The sequence below is a fragment of the Telopea speciosissima genome, chromosome 11 (genome assembly GCF_018873765.1).
Source record: "Telopea speciosissima isolate NSW1024214 ecotype Mountain lineage chromosome 11, Tspe_v1, whole genome shotgun sequence".
Taxonomy (NCBI): Eukaryota; Viridiplantae; Streptophyta; class Magnoliopsida; order Proteales; family Proteaceae; genus Telopea; species Telopea speciosissima.
This window is the reverse complement of record NC_057926.1, coordinates 10169424-10186791: the sequence shown is the minus strand read 5'-3', so window position 1 is coordinate 10186791 and position 17368 is coordinate 10169424. Positions and strand designations below refer to the sequence as shown.

Sequence of the window (17368 nt, the reverse complement as noted above, 5' to 3'; positions counted from 1 at the left end):
GCTGACCTTTAGCAAAAAAAAATAGTGAAATGTGGGGGGTTATAAAAGTGATCCACACACTGACATTGTGAGAATCTTTTCCCTTTTATTATATTAATTGTCTTCCTCTTGTGACAATTGCAATCAATAAATTTTTAAGACTATATATGGCTTAAACTTTAGGCTATTTTATTCTTTTTAGTTATGTTGCATTTTGCTTGGATTTTTGTGGGGCCAATCGAAATGGGGGAGTTGACATCATTGGGTGGCTTGGCATAAAATTACTCGTCCACAGGTTGAAGGAGGTCTTGACATTTGTCGACTTGAGGATTCTTTGTTTGTTATTCGGGTTGGGGTAAAGCGGAAATGTCCCCCCTTATATTTGATTCTGATTTTAATAATATTCTAAGGACCAGTCTGGGCCCTAGAGAATATTCAGATTAAAAAAAATTGTGTTGCATTTTACCAATAAGATGGATGCAGTCTTTTATTGCATGAAACTCACCACAATGTACTATAACATCATAGATCAGGTTACTTTGTTACCAAGAACATACCGTCAATTTTACCCAAAAAAGAAAAACAAAAGAACATACCGTCAATTTTATTTTATGATATAGGAAATATATATTGTTTTTTGATATAGGAAATATATATTAGGCCTTTCTGCCATCAATGGCACTAGTTGGTTGTCTTTTTTTTAATTTGTCCTATGAAGAAAAAAAGATAACCATTGCTTTATCACAAGTCATTGTACCAATCAAATACAAAATGTCATTAAATGACATGCTGATGTGGCATTTTGTCTATTGGATAAATAAGTCAAAGTTCAAATCAACCACCCACCAAGGAAGGAGGGACCTTTTGTTTAGGTTGAATCAAGGAACCTTTGCGTCTACTTGTACCCCAATTGACATGTCCATAAATTTTTCATGATCAATTTATTGGAAATTGAGAGGATGATAGGTCTATTTAAGATATTTGGAATATTTTGTGCCAAAAAAATTTGTTAAGTGGGCAAAACAAAGAATTTTCTTAACTTTTATGCATTTTTGTTAATTGAAGGAAGAATATAACAATTATAAATTGAGTCTTATCAAAAAACAAATTATAAATTAAGATATATTTTTTACAAAAGATTATATGTAAATGGAAGGGAGATTAAAAAAAAAGGGGTTGAAATGACCAAAAAACCCCATCCCCTATATGACTAATAGTTCGACATAAATTACTTATGACGAAAAAAAAAATCGAAATTCCTCCAAATCAGAAACTTAACTTGGCACAAGTCATGAATGATGAGTATTTATATTTCTGAAAATCTCTTCATTCCCAACAGGCAAAGCCTCAAAATGGGCTTCTCTGGAAATGTTATTCTCTTTAATATAATATGTACAAAGAAGGTCATAACAGTTATTATGTACCACAGCCATATACACAACTCTGATTGGATCACTCAACCCAACTTAGTTTTAGCAGATATTATAATATTGACGGTTGGGATTAATCCTCCCATGTAACCCTAGTAGAAGATTAATTTGATCAGATGTAAGGGTTGATGTGAGAAGAGTAATCACGAATCCCAGCCCCTTCCCATCCCATCCATTCTTCCCACATGTCCCAATCTGGATCGCACATCCCTCTCATTGGCTCATCTTCATCGTTGTAATCGTACGATTCATATTGATCAATCGTGTTCGTCTCTTCTCCCCTCAAGTAACTCATCACAACCTGTGGCAGAAACACAAACCAAACTCATTGTTAATCGATCAATCTTTAATAAAATTAAAGTTATGAATGTGTTATGTGTATAATGGGGTTCGATTTTGGCGTTAAGACATTAAACGATTAAAGAACTTGATTTAACGCATTCCATCAGTTTTAAAGCTTTTAATGAAGATCGAAAACTTACATCATAGGCTTCGTTAATTCGATTGAATTGAACGCCACAGTTGTTTCCTTTGCAGACATCTGGATGATACTGAAAGAGATTTTAAAAAAAAAAAAAAAAATCAATCAGAGAAAAACTCAAACCCTAGCAGGAAAAATTCATAGAAAACATTAACAATTAAAGAAAAAGGAGCTTAAAAATAATTGAAGAAACGAACCTGCAAGGCGAGCTGGCGAAAGGCTTTCTTCACCTCACCTTCAGAAGCACCAGGTTGGATTCTAAGCGTTTTGTATTGATCTGTTAAACTAGCAGAAGAAGCAACACAAGAAACATTCATCTTCTTCACCTTTCTGTTCTTCAGGAAACCTCTCTGAGTCCATGAGGAAGATGAGGTCCCACCTCTCACCAAACCAACTGCCATAGCCATCTTCAACAAAAACCTTTCTTCGACAAACAAGCAAGCAAGAAAAATCACCAAAATCAACAAAACAGGTCACCTAACCAGAACAAAAATCTCTCTATAAAAGAGTTCTTTCTCAAGAAGCGCCACCGAATATCCAATCTCTATACAAAGAAACCCAATAAAAATAGGAGAAGGAATCCCAAATGCCCCAATAATGGATGGAGATGAAGAAGAGAAGTCAAGCGTGTGGTAGACAACCTGGACTTATTAATCACACTGATTGGGATTCGAAAATTTCTATCTATTTAATCCAATTTGATTATTTGATGGAGATGATTTGATGGATTCTGTTTCTAGCGGTGAATAGATATATATAAAAAAAGGGAATGGAAAAGGGTAAGGTAAGGGTAAGGGAAAGGGAAAAACAAACGCAAAGGGAAAGGGCAGAAGAGAGAAGGACGTGGGGTCCTTATCCAGATCCAACGGCTGGCTGACGTGTATTGGTGCAATTTGAGTGGACAATGTCAGCTCTCTTCACATTTATCTATATCTTTATCCACTCCTATTTTTTCGATGTTGGGAATTTTTAGGGAGATGAGAATAAATCGGAGCCGCACATGCAATCTAACACCTGGCGTATCGCATCGTTTAACACGTGGCTAAATGTGGTTTGATGATCTAGGAATTCGAAATCCTAGAAGACGCGCGTGAAGCTTGTTCGTACTATCGTATCGCATCGGTTGACACGTGGATATCTTATCTGTTATTCTAGAAACCGAGAAGGCGAGATCTGTGGGCGGCCAAACATGTAAACTAGCGTGTTGCCTATGATCTGGTCTCATTGTTTGACGCGTGGATAAATCTGGTTTGTTGGTCTAGAAATTAAAATCCCGAGATTCCGAGATGCCGCATATCCAAGCTAATATACCTAAGCCAATGATAGTAGGGTTCGGGCGGGCCTAGGCAGGTATTTTAAAATCTGGATCGGATCGGAAAGATTCCTGTCAATTCAAATCGGACCAATCCCAATTGCAGGCCGAGAAATTGGCCTGGACCTATCTAGAATCTAGATCACGATTCTAGGTTTTTAAACCTTGGGTCTAGACCGGTGCAGACTGGTGTGCATAATATAGGATCGTGTGTTAGTCATTTTTAAAATCAATATGATATTGATGTGTATCGATACAAATCAATCCGTATAAATTTATCTTTGATTTTCCTAAGAAGATGGATTATTTTACTTTGTTATTCCTGATCTGAATATAGTGTCGACATTATATCCGATCGATTGTTAGCAATACTGATACGATTCACGGAATTCAATATCGATACATCAAACCATCCTGGTGCATGGACTGTGGAGTATGGCAAGTGAAATGCTATCAAGGACACGCTTATATGGTGGGAACGTGCCCCTCCACTGTTGGATTAGAATAAAGTGTATAGCCCGTGATCCAATCCAACCATGGTTTGAGGGTTCACATGGTGAGAGCTCTCCCATGAGAGGACGACTTGTTTGCCATTATCAAGAGACGAGCGAATACTATCAGTCCACCACACGTTATTGTATAGAGAGCTTTAAGTGGGACCCAAGCAACAACGAAAACGACGTGCGCACCCAATTGGTTAGAGCCTTAGAGGTGGGAGAGCTTTCACAAATCTTGAATTAGACAATAATTCATTGAATAACGAAGTAAAATATGCCATCCTTGGCCATGGATGACCTTCCTTGACGTGGGGATCATTAATCATATGATGGAGTCTTTAAAAATTTTCAAAGTTGGATCCGACTAGAAATGAGGATTTCAAAATTAAAAAATCATTTTCTCCATCTAATGTGGCCACGCTCAGATGTTTCAGTTTAATCCTCACTGTTCAAATGGCATTAATTCCATATGTCGTCATCTGCTACTACGCTAAACGAGTTGCAACTCACCCCCAAGCTTCAAAGGAACCAGGTCCTTCAAAGTGGATGCATTTGGTCTGTTGTTGTAGAAACATGGGATAACCCACCTCCTTCATTAGTCCATTCTCCTTTCTCCTTTGTTCTAGAAACATGGGGCACCCCATCTACTTACTCCATCCTCTTTTCTCCTTTTCTTGGCTATGTTTGATTGGGTGTAAAGTAATGTAATTGTAAATCATATTATTTTAAGAAAGAGAGCTTCTTGAAAAGCAACGTGACCCTTGTGCCAATGTAGAGCCAATAGAAAAATGTGAAGGAACATTAATATGAATGAAAATTTTCCTTTCATAAAAAGCAAGACGGTCATTTCGTGTCTCTTTGTATCCAAACACAAGGGTCAGGTAATTTTTCAAGTTCAAAAATGTTTAATCACATTTATACCTCTTATTAGATGAAGGGCCAAAACGTCAATCATATACAAACACGTGGCACTATCAAAACAAAAAACTGGACCCATAAAATAATAAGAACGATAACCCAAAGGTGAAGTAAAATATGTCTCTTAATAAAACGTTAAATTTCCTTAAACATGGGGTTGATCATGGAAACTGGAATTCTAGAAGTAACTGGCCCCCTTCGCCCTCCTTTTTCTTCGTTAAGTTTTGTTTTGGGAGGACGGTTGTCAACTCTCTTCATAATCTTATTTTATCTACTCCGCGTCTGTGATTAGCTCCTATTTCTCGGATATTGGGAATTCTGGAGAGGTGATAAAAACTCGGAGCCGCACATGCAATTTAACACCTGGCGTATGCCTTGTTTGACACGTGGATGCATGTGGTTCGATGTTCTGAAAACTTGAAACCCGAGAAAACGCGCGTGAAAGCTTGGACCGTCATGCCGCATCGTTTGACACGTTGATACTCGATCCGTTTTCGTTTATTTTTCGGAATTGGAGAGCTTAATAGGGAGATAGCCGGATAGGGGATGTGGGGATAGGCCTTAAGGTGGTTTGAGCTCATGGGTCATGATCTCTTATTTGAGGGAGTTGGTCTTTTACCAATCGAGCTGATCCCTTAAGGCATTTTGATCCGTTTCGTGATCTGTGGGCAGGGTCACACATGCAAAACTAGTATGTAGGCTAAGATTTGTACTCATTGTTTGATGAGTGGATAAATCTAGCTTGTTGGCCGCTGTGTTTATTGCTGATGTATTCATTTTTAATGACACGTTTGTGTATGCGTTTTATTATATAAGTTATGTCTATAGCGAGTTTTCTTGAGATATGATTATTACCCATTCCTTTCGCTGATCGGTCTCGCCTATGACATGTATGTCAGGATCATATGTGTCTACCTGATTTCTGAATCTTGTTAGTTTTAAAACCTTGTGTATCACATATCAACTATTTGTGTTATGTTTCTTGTTTTCTTTCTTTTGACGTTGAACGCACATGAATGAATAGCCCTACTTTCTATTAAAAAAAAAAAAAAGAATAAAAATTTAAAAATCTGATCTGATTAGAGCGATCCAAATATTGTGATCGAGGCTGATCTGGTTCCAATCCATTCGAATCATCAACTTGAATTGATAGAGTTAGGATTTACAGGCCGAGAAATTAAGGTTGTCAATTTATGATCGAAACCAAACCAGGAATTAAAAACTGAAACAAACTGAATCAGAGTAAATTGGTTCTCAATATTTTCAGTTTTAGTTTAAAAAATATGTTCCTTTTCTCGATTCGGTTTTAATGGGTGCACTTTGTATCTTGAATCAAATTGAAACCAAATAAAATAATTAAAACTGAATTGATTAACACCCTTACAAGGAATTGGCCAGGCCGATTTGTATCACAATTCTAGGTTTTTAAATGTGTCAACTGTGGAGTATGCCATGTGAAATGCTCTCATAGGCACGCTACTATGGTGGGAACATGCCCCTCCACTGTTGGATTAAAGTGTATGGCCCTGCTCCAATCCGACAATGGTTTGGGGGGTTTTCACAGTGGGACCGCTTGCATTTATACCAATCTGACTGTATTTAATGTAGATCGTGTTCATGCACAACCGTGCATGAAAACTTTTACCTAATTTTATTAACAACAATCAGCACTAGAGAAATTTTGAAGATGAAAATTAACGAAGAAAGATGGACCAAATAGAGCGAGACCCAAGAAATAGAAGATGTAGAAGCACACTACTACCTCCACAGTCCACCCGTTCTTGACTAAGAGGTAGGCCTGTAAACGGATCGGATTCGGCTCGGATACGGATCAGATGTAATCGGATTCGGATATTTTCTGGTCGAATACGGATACCTCTAAACGGATTCGGATGCGGATCGAATTCGGATTTTCAGCCATCCGTTTACACCTCTGCCTTGTGTAACCCAAACCTTCCTCCCCCTAGTGGATACAATTCACTCTGAATCCATAGTTTTAGATCATGATTCTCTTTTCCTCAGATTCTAGAACCTGTTGAATCTTCAAAGACCCCAAAGATCGGTATTTACTTAATTTTTTATAATTAAGTATTCGGATTCGGATTTTTATCGGAGTATTCGGATTTTTTTCCCGGATATCTCTAAACGAATACGGATGCCCCTAAACGAATGCGGATGCGGATCAAATTCGGATTTTCGGTTATCCATTTACAGCCCAACTAAGAGGTTTTAGTAGTACCCATGGAACAACCGATATGACATGTTTGCCCTAATGGTTAAAGTTGAGCTTTCATATGTGAGATTAGGGTTGTAAACGGATCGGATTCGGCTCGGATAGTGCTATATCCGCATCCGCATCCGCATCCGCATCCGATTAGCTATCTGACGGATTCGAATAGTGCTAAACAGATACGGACACGGATACGGATACAGATCGGATATTTTATCCGTTTACATGTAAATATAACTTTTCGGATAGCTATAGCCTATCCGTATCTGCATCCGTTTAGCTTTCGGATAGATTCGGATAGTACTAAACGGATACGCACACGAATACGAAAACGGATTTTAACTATTCATTTACACCCCTATGTGAGATGCGTTAGAATTGTAGGTGGATGCATGGACCCGTCCATAAAATTCTTGAATTAAACCAATAGTTTAAAAGTGAAGTTAGAATATGCCTTCCTTGACAAGGTTGGTGGGTTTAAAAGTCAGGATCAAGTCGGATAGCTTTTATTTTTCCAAGTGCATGCATTGGTCTCTTGTTCTAGAAACATGGGACCACCCCACCTCCTCCTCCTCCTCCTCTCTCTGATGTGTTTGATTGGATGTGAATTGGGGCACCCCACCTCCTACACCTCCTTCTTTTTTCATTGTGTTTGATTGGGTGTGAAGTGTAAAAAAATATTTTTTTTTGGTAAACGATGCAAAAAAATATGAAAAAGGGTTTTCTGAACTTGAGTAGGCAATGCTTTCTTATATGGATATTATTTATGGTTAAAGCTGTTTGTAACCAAGGTGTTTACAGTATAAGTTGTAACTTCACTTTTATGTTCAATATAAAAAATCAATACTCTTACTACATTAGGGATTAAATTATCATTTCACATGTACTGTAGGGTAGAAGAAAAAATTAAAATTCCAATCGTATGGATGTTGAGATTCGGCTCCTGTCCTGCAGTGGCGGGAGCTGGAGCATCCAGCCCATGGAAATCACCTAAAAACAGGGGGTGGGGTGGTCATTTCAAATGTGGAGCCCAGGTAGGACCCACCTGTGAAATGACCACCCCACCCCTGTTTTTACTGTCTTTTAGCTGGGTTGGACGCTCCAGGTCCCGCCACTACAGGACAGGATCTTTTTCCATGGATGTTGGCCTAATTTTATTGCCATATGATGTAGACTATAGAGAGTGGCCTGTAACTGTAAGTCTGTAATGGAGGAAGATGCTAGAAATGGCCGGAATAGTCCGGCAATCGGAGAAACCTACCATTAAATGGTCGGGACTGGCCGGTTCTATTACAAAAGGTTTTCTCTTGTTACTGGCTACAAACTGCCGAAATTGGCTGGAACTGGGAAAGGCGTTGCCATGACTCCCTATGCTTCTCTCTCTCAGAGTCTTTGACAGAAAACCCCAAACTACATTTTTCATAAGAGAAGAGGAGAAGAAAGGGACGCACAACCCAGGCCATGTTCACGTCGCAATGACTCCCGATACAGAGTATCTCAGGGGTTCCATGGTTGTGGTTCACTCTTTTCAACCTGAGCCATTTTTATGATTCGATACAGGGTATCAATGTGTAGTGTTCTAGTCACTGTAGCAGAAAGAAAGAGGAGAAGAAGGAAAAGAAGGGAAGAGAGAAGAGGGACAGAAAATGAATATTCTTTTCTCTTTTTTGGAATTGGAGAGCTTTAATAGAGGAGGGGGATAGGGGATGGGGATCATGGCCAGCGTAGCATAGTGCCTTGTGTGAGGATCCATTCCCGTGGCGCTCTGGGGCGATGCGCGCGGAATGTTTGTTTGCTCCTCTATTGGAGAGAGAAGGAATGCGTCTTCTCGAGGTTATGATTATCAGGGGATGGGGGACATATAATAATTATGAAATGGAGTCGCCACCTAGGATTAGGGCCTAAGACCCGTTGGTATAGCCTTGTGAAGGGCTACATGACTTCATTTGGTCTGGTCAGAGATTCAGGGTAAGTGATCAGGTTACGAGAGTGGGAAGGTGTTAGGCACCCACCTCGTGCGGATAAACCGGTCTTTCTACTAGATGCTTGTTTTTTAATATTCTTCCTTTATGAATGTCCTATACCAGCATGCAAAGCTAAAATGATGCACAAATTGCTTAAATAAAACTAAACTAATTTAAACTAACTACTGTACACTACACAGAAATGCTTGAAGGACTACATTGTGCTGAAATAAAATATTATCGATAAAAATGTATATCTGTATGCTTTAAACCAATGCAATTATGAAAAATACAATACGAAAGACTTCCCCCAGCTCAAGTGGAGACAAACTACTGACTTTGTCCTCTGTCGGACAGAGTAACGACTTACGAGTATTGGATCTTGGAATCTTGAGCAAAGTAACGGCTTACAAGTATTGGATCTTGGAATCTCGGGTAGCGTAACGGCGTCACGAGGTTTTGGGAGTTGCATGTTCGATCCTTGGACGGAGTAACTACACCATAAGGACCTTTCAAGGAATGGATGCAAAGTGGGCTAGAAAATCGGGCTTGGGTTATTGGACTTCTGACAGAGGGACTAGGCTCGAAAGCTAGGAACTAAGGTTGGGGAGGACCCCGGGACTAGGGAAACAAGGCTTAGCTCGAAAGCTAGGGGTTGGGGGCGAACCCCGGGATAAGGGAAGCAGGGTTTCGGGAAGGGAAATGGGCAGAGGTTTGAAGCTTAGGAGCTCCCCCTCTCTTTGAAACTTGGAATGTGCAAATAAGGGGGTGTGGGGGGCTATTTATAGGCAAAAATGGGGTTCCGCGGGGCTGCATGGCGGGGCCGCAAAAAGTGGAAAAAAGAAGAAAAAAGGGAATCTTTCGTTTACAAGGCTGCATGGCGGAGCCGCGCAGGCTGTACAGCATCGCAAGGCAGGGCTGTGCAGGTTGTGAGGCACCGCAAGGTAGGGCCGCTTGGGGCTGCGTGGTGGGGCTTCTTGGCGGGGCTACGTGGGGCTGCCTGGTGGGGCTTCTTGGCGGGGGTGCGTGGCATGCATGGCGCTGCCTTGCGGGGCTGCACAGTGCATGGTGCAACAGGACGGGGCTGCGTGGCGCGTGTGGCATTACGGGGCTGCCTAACTGGACCTCGCCGGCTCACAATGCTGTCATGCATACGGTGTATGCCTTTCAGGGTGAACAGAGGTGTTTTTGGGTTTTTCTGTGTTTCTGGAGTGTTAGAGGATGGCTTTCAGGGGATATTGTCAGTCTTTCGTGTTCGTTTGCAGTTATTGTCGGGGGTGGTGACAAAATTCAATGTCTATAGTTTGCCCCTTTCTGGCGGAGGCCTGTGCCAACGGGCGAAGGGCAAAGACAAAAGACCGCTTGTTTTTATCGCCAGGAGCATGCATCACTGCTACTTTACTTATAGGTGGTGGAGTTGAACAATTAAACTACGTTTTGGTAAATTATTCGGTGAGCAAGTATTGTCGTCACTTTGCTCATGGGTGACGGATTTTTGAACAATAAAACCGCGTTTTGGTAAACCATTCGGTAAAGCTAATACTATCGTCACTTTGCTAAGGTGATGACGCCCAACAATAAAACCTATCGCGGTAAACCGTTCGGGAGCAACTACTATCGTCACTTCGCTAAGGTGACGACGCCCAATGATAAAACCTTCTTTTGTATTTTCTTTAATTTTATTAAATCAGTTCATAGGTATACATCTCCACTTTTCCTTTTACTTTTGATACAAAGTAGACCATTAAAGTAATTTACTTTAGTGTATATAATAAATTATTTTTATTATTTCTTTCTTATGTTTGATGCATCATAATCTAGCCTTGCATGTTGGTATAAGACATGTTATTACAAGGGAATCTTCTAAATCTAGCATCTAGTAGAAAGACTGCTTTAACCAGACGAGATGGGATGCTAATACCTTCCCACGCTCGTAACCTGACTACCTACCCAGAATCTATGACCAGGCTATATCGAATCACATAGCCCTTTCCGCTCACCCCGGATGGGGCTACACCCATTAGGTCCTAGGCCTGAATCCTAAGTGGTGACTCCATTTATTTTAATTTATGAAGCATAACCCCAACCCCTTATTTTGATATATCGAAATGCTTTGCCATCCACAAACCCTTGTCACCAAGGAACCACAGGCACCAACAAATCCCGCTCGTAAGGCAGAGGAAACCCGCATTTGGAGGTCGTTGTACCTACAGAGGGGTGGCAAGCCTAGGTGCAGGCAGCGGGTTGTGCAACCCATGGATCTGCCCAGTGCGCGGCTTTGCAGCCTGGGTTGTGCAAGTCGCGCCTAGCCTAGGTGGCAGCAGTTAGAGGGGCATGGGCATCGGGGTTTGGGGGGCATCGGTGGTCCAGTCTTGTTGCTTTGGGATTCAACTACAGCCAATCATGGTTGCTTAATTTCAAGTAGGCAGCCACGATTGATTGTGATTCTTTGCTCAAGAACACATGTGAAACCAAATTTCTCCTCTCTTTAATAATCCCAAATCAATCCTTTTTCAATTTCATGAAAAGCAAGTACCCAAAAAGAAAAAAATCTCTTCTCAAGAGATTCGCATACATAAACAATAATTTCTTATAATCTATTGTTTGATATCCATGGGCGGGAAAGGTGGTTCTAATACCACACCATAGGTAGTGATGAGATCATCTCCATGGTTTTTCCATGGGAAACCAATACATGAATTTATGGTTTGATATAAAAATTTATCAAACCCATCTCTTTCTTTTCCCACGAGAATTAGGGAAAAAACAAATAGAGAAAGAACAACTCTTTAGCCATCCCATGAGAAAAAAAAACATCTCATACCCGAATGCATAGCGGAAAAAGATTGATTCGGGTTTATTTCATATCCCATGAATACCAAATAATTAAAACTTTAATGAATGATAATAAAGAACATCAAGATTCGCTAACCCGGAGAGCCTCAAGTGTTGCTCCTCCTCCAGATAATGGTTTTTCATTCAACAAGCACTTCAAGAAAGCTGTTCTTGAATCTTCTTGATGCAACCAAAGATTTCCCATGTCAAAGCAACAATCTTCTCCAAGAAAATATCCAATCTTTCCAAGTACTAGGGTTTCACAAAAACCCAAAACCTCAAAACTCAATATGTAAGCAAGAGAATCAAAGAGAAGAGAGAGGAGAGAGAATTCAGTCCAAGGGGGAGGGGGAAAATTTGGCCAAGTGTGTTAGCTGAGTTCCTCCAAGAGTTTATACATGTATACCTTGTGAGAGCCTGACTCTCTCTCTCTCTCTCTCCTCAAGTTTGACGTAAAAATACAACATGCTTTCCTAGTGTGCTTCTAATTGTTGAAGAAGCAGAATCAAAAAGGGAAAGTGAATAATTATTTAATTTAATTATTAACGGACAATTAAATAATTACATCACATTCATCAAAATTAAATAAATCAATTATTTATTAGCAAATCCCAAAAATACACTTGCATAATAACAACTTATTATGCACCAACCCTACTAATCTACATCATCGTTATGGAATCTAAGGCATGTATATTAATATTGCCAAACCCCATTCCATAGTACATGTCCATATCAGAGCGTTTGTGTACGTGATCAGAATTTGCATAATGCAATCAAACATCGAAAAACATATATATATATATATTCTATCATTTTATGTGAAAATTAAGTTTTGTAAACTATTCCCAAAATGGTACAAGTTCCTGATTCTCATCTGACCATCCACAGACAACCTCTCTTTGATATTTCCCAATCAGGCAGTGGAGCCCATGTTGAGTGACTCTTTCACTCACATAATGTTCATGCATTCCCAGAACATTACCTTTGGTTCTCTTGAGCCTTAGTCGTTGATGAACCAAAATATGCGTTTACATGTGTCAGGTACTAGGTGTCGGTGACACATGTCTATCCCAAACCTATATTCGACAGTAATACATATGGGAATCGACATAAGTAGATTCTTCTCCAATACACATAAATATATGTACTTGCATTTGTACCCTGACATCAACATGTCTTGGCATACCCAATGCGATGACCATATGATAAGGGTGCCCAACCCAAACCCTAGTCGTGACTACCATTTTAAGTGTATATATACTTATGGATATACATTATACAAAAAATTTATATCGCATGTGATCATATTAAACCAAAATACATAAACTATTCAATAAACATTAAAGTAAATTTGATGGACATACATATCCAACGCATTTGTGGTCAATCATAAACTGCCTAAGCATTTGAAGATGGCATTGGCAAATGAATTATTCTTGAGTTACAAGCAAAAGAATACATGGACGTAGACCTCTCAACTTCGACCTCTCAACTTCATCTTATGCTAATCTCAAGATACTATGATTTGGTGCCTCCTCGAGTCAATCTTTCGCCATTTAAGATTCCCTAGTCCCCTATATTTTATTATTAGATCCATTTTTTATGGATAGTACTCAAGAGTTGAAGGTTTTCAAAGCATACTCATCTTTTAGAAAAATCGGGTGACTCGGCTTATCAAACCCGGACAATATGAGTCACATTTTTTCTTATTTTTTAATGCAATAATATGTATAAATTAGTAAAAAAAACTCAGAAATTATAGAAAAAAATCTGGAAAAAAAAAGGAATAACATATCAATGCATTTTGAGTTTTTATCATTGAACAAGACAAGGGAGACGAGGAGTTGAGGTTTTCTTACTGTTATAGAATACTGATTGGTAGCAAAATTCTTTTGCTACCACGTGTCATCACCTGAGCAAAGGGTGACAATTTGGTTTTTTTTTTTTGTTGGTAAAAGACAATTTGGTTCATCAGCTTCAAAATTCAAGCCTTTGTTTTTTTTTTTTTTTTTTTTGACAAGAAAAACCCTTGGGTGTTAAGGGTATCTCAATAAACTACTTTACCATGAATGATAAATCTTTCCATTTGGGGTGCAAGTTTAGCCTTGTCGGCCCAAACCCGCCCTGAGCCCAAACAGAGTTTGGGCTAAGATATTTGGCCCTGAGGGTGGGTCAGGGCTGAAAATTTCCGGCCCTGAGTCAGGGTCGGGTTGGGTCAGCCTTGGGCTAAGCGTGTCCCAGCCCTGCCCGACCCTGTTTTAAGTTTTACTATAAAATATATATTATAAACTTTAAACGTCACCAACATTTTGGTATACAATATATTATATATGAAGATAATAAGTGATATAATACATTTTATTATAGTATTTTATTTTATGTTAAATTGATAATTTTCTCCCTGACCTGTTCTATAGCCCATGCATTTCCTTCCCCCTTCCCATGATCAGTGTCCAATCAAGGTCAGCCCGGCTTGACCCTGTGAGCGGGTCAGGGTTGGATTATTAAGGCCCTGAGTCAGGGTCGGGTTGGGCCTGGGATGCCTGGCTGTGAGATGAAGATAAGATCGGCAAGCTTTGCCTTTCCTTCTATAACAAGGACTCATGTGACTCAAGGAGATCTAACCTATATGGAAGGGGATCAATTAGAGTTATTGAAGGACTGTAAAACTAGGAACCAATGTAAATCTGGTAACCACACTCACTGTTGTAATTCTCCTCTATTTAAGAATAATATCATCACCCCAAGAAGATAAGAAAACTGGGGTTTGAGACTGTGGATGTAGGCCACCATGGCTGAACCACATTAAATGCTTTTGTGTTTTTCGTTTTTTGCTTTAGTCTGAACATGGTATCAGAGCGACCTATTCTGGGAAGCTGCTGATCAATCGTTCCACCCTCCTCTCTGCTTGTGCATCCAAACCGTGCCAAGCTTGTCGCTGTTCTGCCGGCGTCACCTCCCAACTGCGACGTCGTCTTCAACAGTTTGATAGATCCAGTGGACTGCAGAATTTCCTGCTACTTTGCCGTGATCGTCATCACTCACGGTGTCTCTGAAATTTGTGTTTCACAGATAAGTGTTCTCTTCTCTATTACATCATGGGAGATTCTAACACCACATCAGATGTTTCTAATAAAATTAGTGGGGCTGAGATGAATAATTGTCTCACCTCCATTATGCTTAATGGATTGAACTACCTCCCATGGTCTCGTGCCGTGTCTGTTGCTTTGGGGGGAAGATCGAAACTTGGACATATTACTGGGTAGAGTGAGGCCCCTGATGTGGCTGATGCTAAATATGCCGATTGGATTGCAACTGATAATATGGTTATGTCTTGGTTGTTCAACTCAATGGAACCTCATATATATGAGATATTTGCCTATTCTGAGACCTCTAAATCCCTTTGGGATTCTATAAAAGAGTTGTATGGTAATGTTGACAATGCTGCCCGTGTTTTTGAATTACAACAGGAGCTTGCTCATATAAAGCAAGCCCCAGATCAGACCTTCACTGCCCATCTTGGCAGCCTAAAAAAGAAGTGGGATGAGGTTCGTCACTATAGACCTCCTGCACAATTTGTTGATATCTATGCTCAACGGGAAGAGCAAGATAAAGTTTTTCAATTACTGGCTAGTATTGGACCTGATTATGAAGACCTAAAGAGGCAACTGTTGATGAGCGCACCCCTCCCAAACTTCTCTACTGTTTGTGCCACTATACAGAGAGAAGAAACTAGGCGTAGAGCTATGCATTCTGAATCCAAAACAGGGGGAGTAAATACTGAAAATTCTGCCCACACTGTGACCACTAATAAAATTGACAGTGGTGTAAGATCTCAATCTATTAGAGGTAGAGGGAGAGGTCGTGGACCTGGATCTCGTGCCCTTTACCATTGTGACCATTGTAACAAAGATGGTCACACCAAAGACAGGTGCTGGGTTTTGTTTCCTCATCTTCGCCTTAATAAAGAAAAGGGAACAAAGGCAACCAAGGTGGCTGCTCAAGTAAGTGGAATTGATTTTCAGGACTCTTTAGGAAAGATTGCTAAGCAACTCCAACAGCTCATTCAACATAACAGTGCTGCTCAGGCCACACCAGAATCCAGCAATGTTTCTCAGAACACTGGTAATACTCTTGCTTTTACTTCATTAGCTCAAAATTATTTTATTATTGATTTAGGGGCCACCGATCACATGTGCTGTTCTAAGGATCACCTGTTTGATATTAAGGTTGATAAGAGTCACCCTCCTATTATAGTTGCTAATGGTGCTCAGGTTTCGGTTGAGGGAGTTGGGAAACTCACCTTATTTTCTACTACCACTGATGTTCTATTTGTGCCTACTCTTACATCAAATTTATTATCTATCAATAAGCTCACTAAAGAATTAAAGTGTAATGTTATGTTTCTGCCCAACAAGGTCATATTTCAGGACAGAACTTTAGGGAGGACGATTGGTGAAGGGCGGTTGCATCAAGGGTAGTATCTGTTGGATGTGTCACATGAAGTGTTCGTTGCTCACCGGAATAATACTGAGAAGTCTTATTTATGGCACTGGCGTATGGGGCACCCGTCTGATAAAGTGCTTCATTTTTTTATTCTTCTTTATATTTGGATTCTAGTTCATGTGAAACTTCTCAATTTTCAAAGTTGCATAGATAACCTTTTTCTAGTAGTACACATCTTTCTACTGACATTTTTTATTTGCTGCACTCGGATGTGTGGGGCCATGCCCCTGTTGATTCTAGAGAAGGGTATAAGTATTTTGTTACATTCATTGATGACAAGTCTCGGGCCACATGGCTCTATTTGCTACACTCTAAGAATGAGGTTTTGCAAGTTTTTCAAGAATTTGTCACTTGGTTGAGAATCAATTTGCTACAAAAATAAAGGTTTTGCTTACCGACAATGGCACTGAATATACCAATACACCCTTTGAAACCTACCTCAAGAATCTTGGCATTGTTCACCAGACTTCGTGCGTTGGCACTCCCCAACAAAATGGAGTAGCTGAACCTAAAAATAGGCATCTCTTGGAGGTAACACGCTCCTTACTGTTTCATGGGAATTTTCCCAAACATTATTGGTCCGATGCCATCCTTACCAGTTGTTACCTGATAAATCGCCTTCCTAGTAAGGTGATGCATTCCAAGTCTTCAATGGAAGTACTCTGTGGTCGTCCCTTTAATGTTTCACACCTACGTGTGTTTGGGTGTATATGTTTTGTGCATTCTCAATCAGGGGGGAAACTTGACCCTAGAGCTTGTAAGTGTGTTTTTGTGGCTTACTCTTCTATCAAGAAGGGTTATAAATGTTATGACCCTGCAACCAGGAAACTATTCATTTCTCGTGACGTTAAATTTGATGAAGCTCACATGTATTTTCCTGGCAGGAATCAGATTCAGGGGGAGAATGTGCCTATTGATTATCTTGATTTTAATATTGGTACCATTCCTTTACCAATTGTTGATAATGCGACAAATGCGACACCAAACACTTCGGTTGAAGTAACTATTGATAACCCAAATCCAACAGTGGAAACCGTGGAAAATGTTGAAAATGGTGATGATGGTACCATTAATGGTGAAAATGGTGACATTGATGGTACTACAGCTCCTATACCGGTTCGAAGGTCTACTCATGCTATTCAACCTTCTACCAGACTGAGGGATTACGAAACTTATCATACGGTTGCGTTTCCCATTCAAGCTCATGTAAGTA

At 39.9% G+C, this 17368-nt stretch overlaps 1 protein-coding gene and 1 long non-coding RNA gene across 2 annotated transcripts; one reads left to right on the top strand and one right to left on the bottom strand.

The window, feature by feature from the left end:
* The first annotated feature begins 1268 nt into the window (after positions 1–1268).
* On the top strand, positions 1269–1979 carry LOC122646896. The gene is made up of 3 exons (XR_006330712.1): positions 1269–1281; positions 1506–1778; positions 1867–1979. It is a non-coding gene; the product is annotated as an uncharacterized LOC122646896 (long non-coding RNA).
* On the bottom strand, positions 1522–2329 carry LOC122646895 (chaperone protein dnaJ 8, chloroplastic-like). The gene is made up of 3 exons (XM_043840532.1): positions 2088–2329; positions 1892–1960; positions 1522–1710 (listed from the first exon to the last, which is right to left on the bottom strand). The coding sequence occupies exons 1-3, from the start codon at positions 2295–2297 to the stop codon at positions 1522–1524; spliced, it is 468 nt and encodes a 155-aa protein (XP_043696467.1). The 5' UTR covers positions 2298–2329.
* Positions 2330–17368: the final 15039 nt, after the last annotated feature.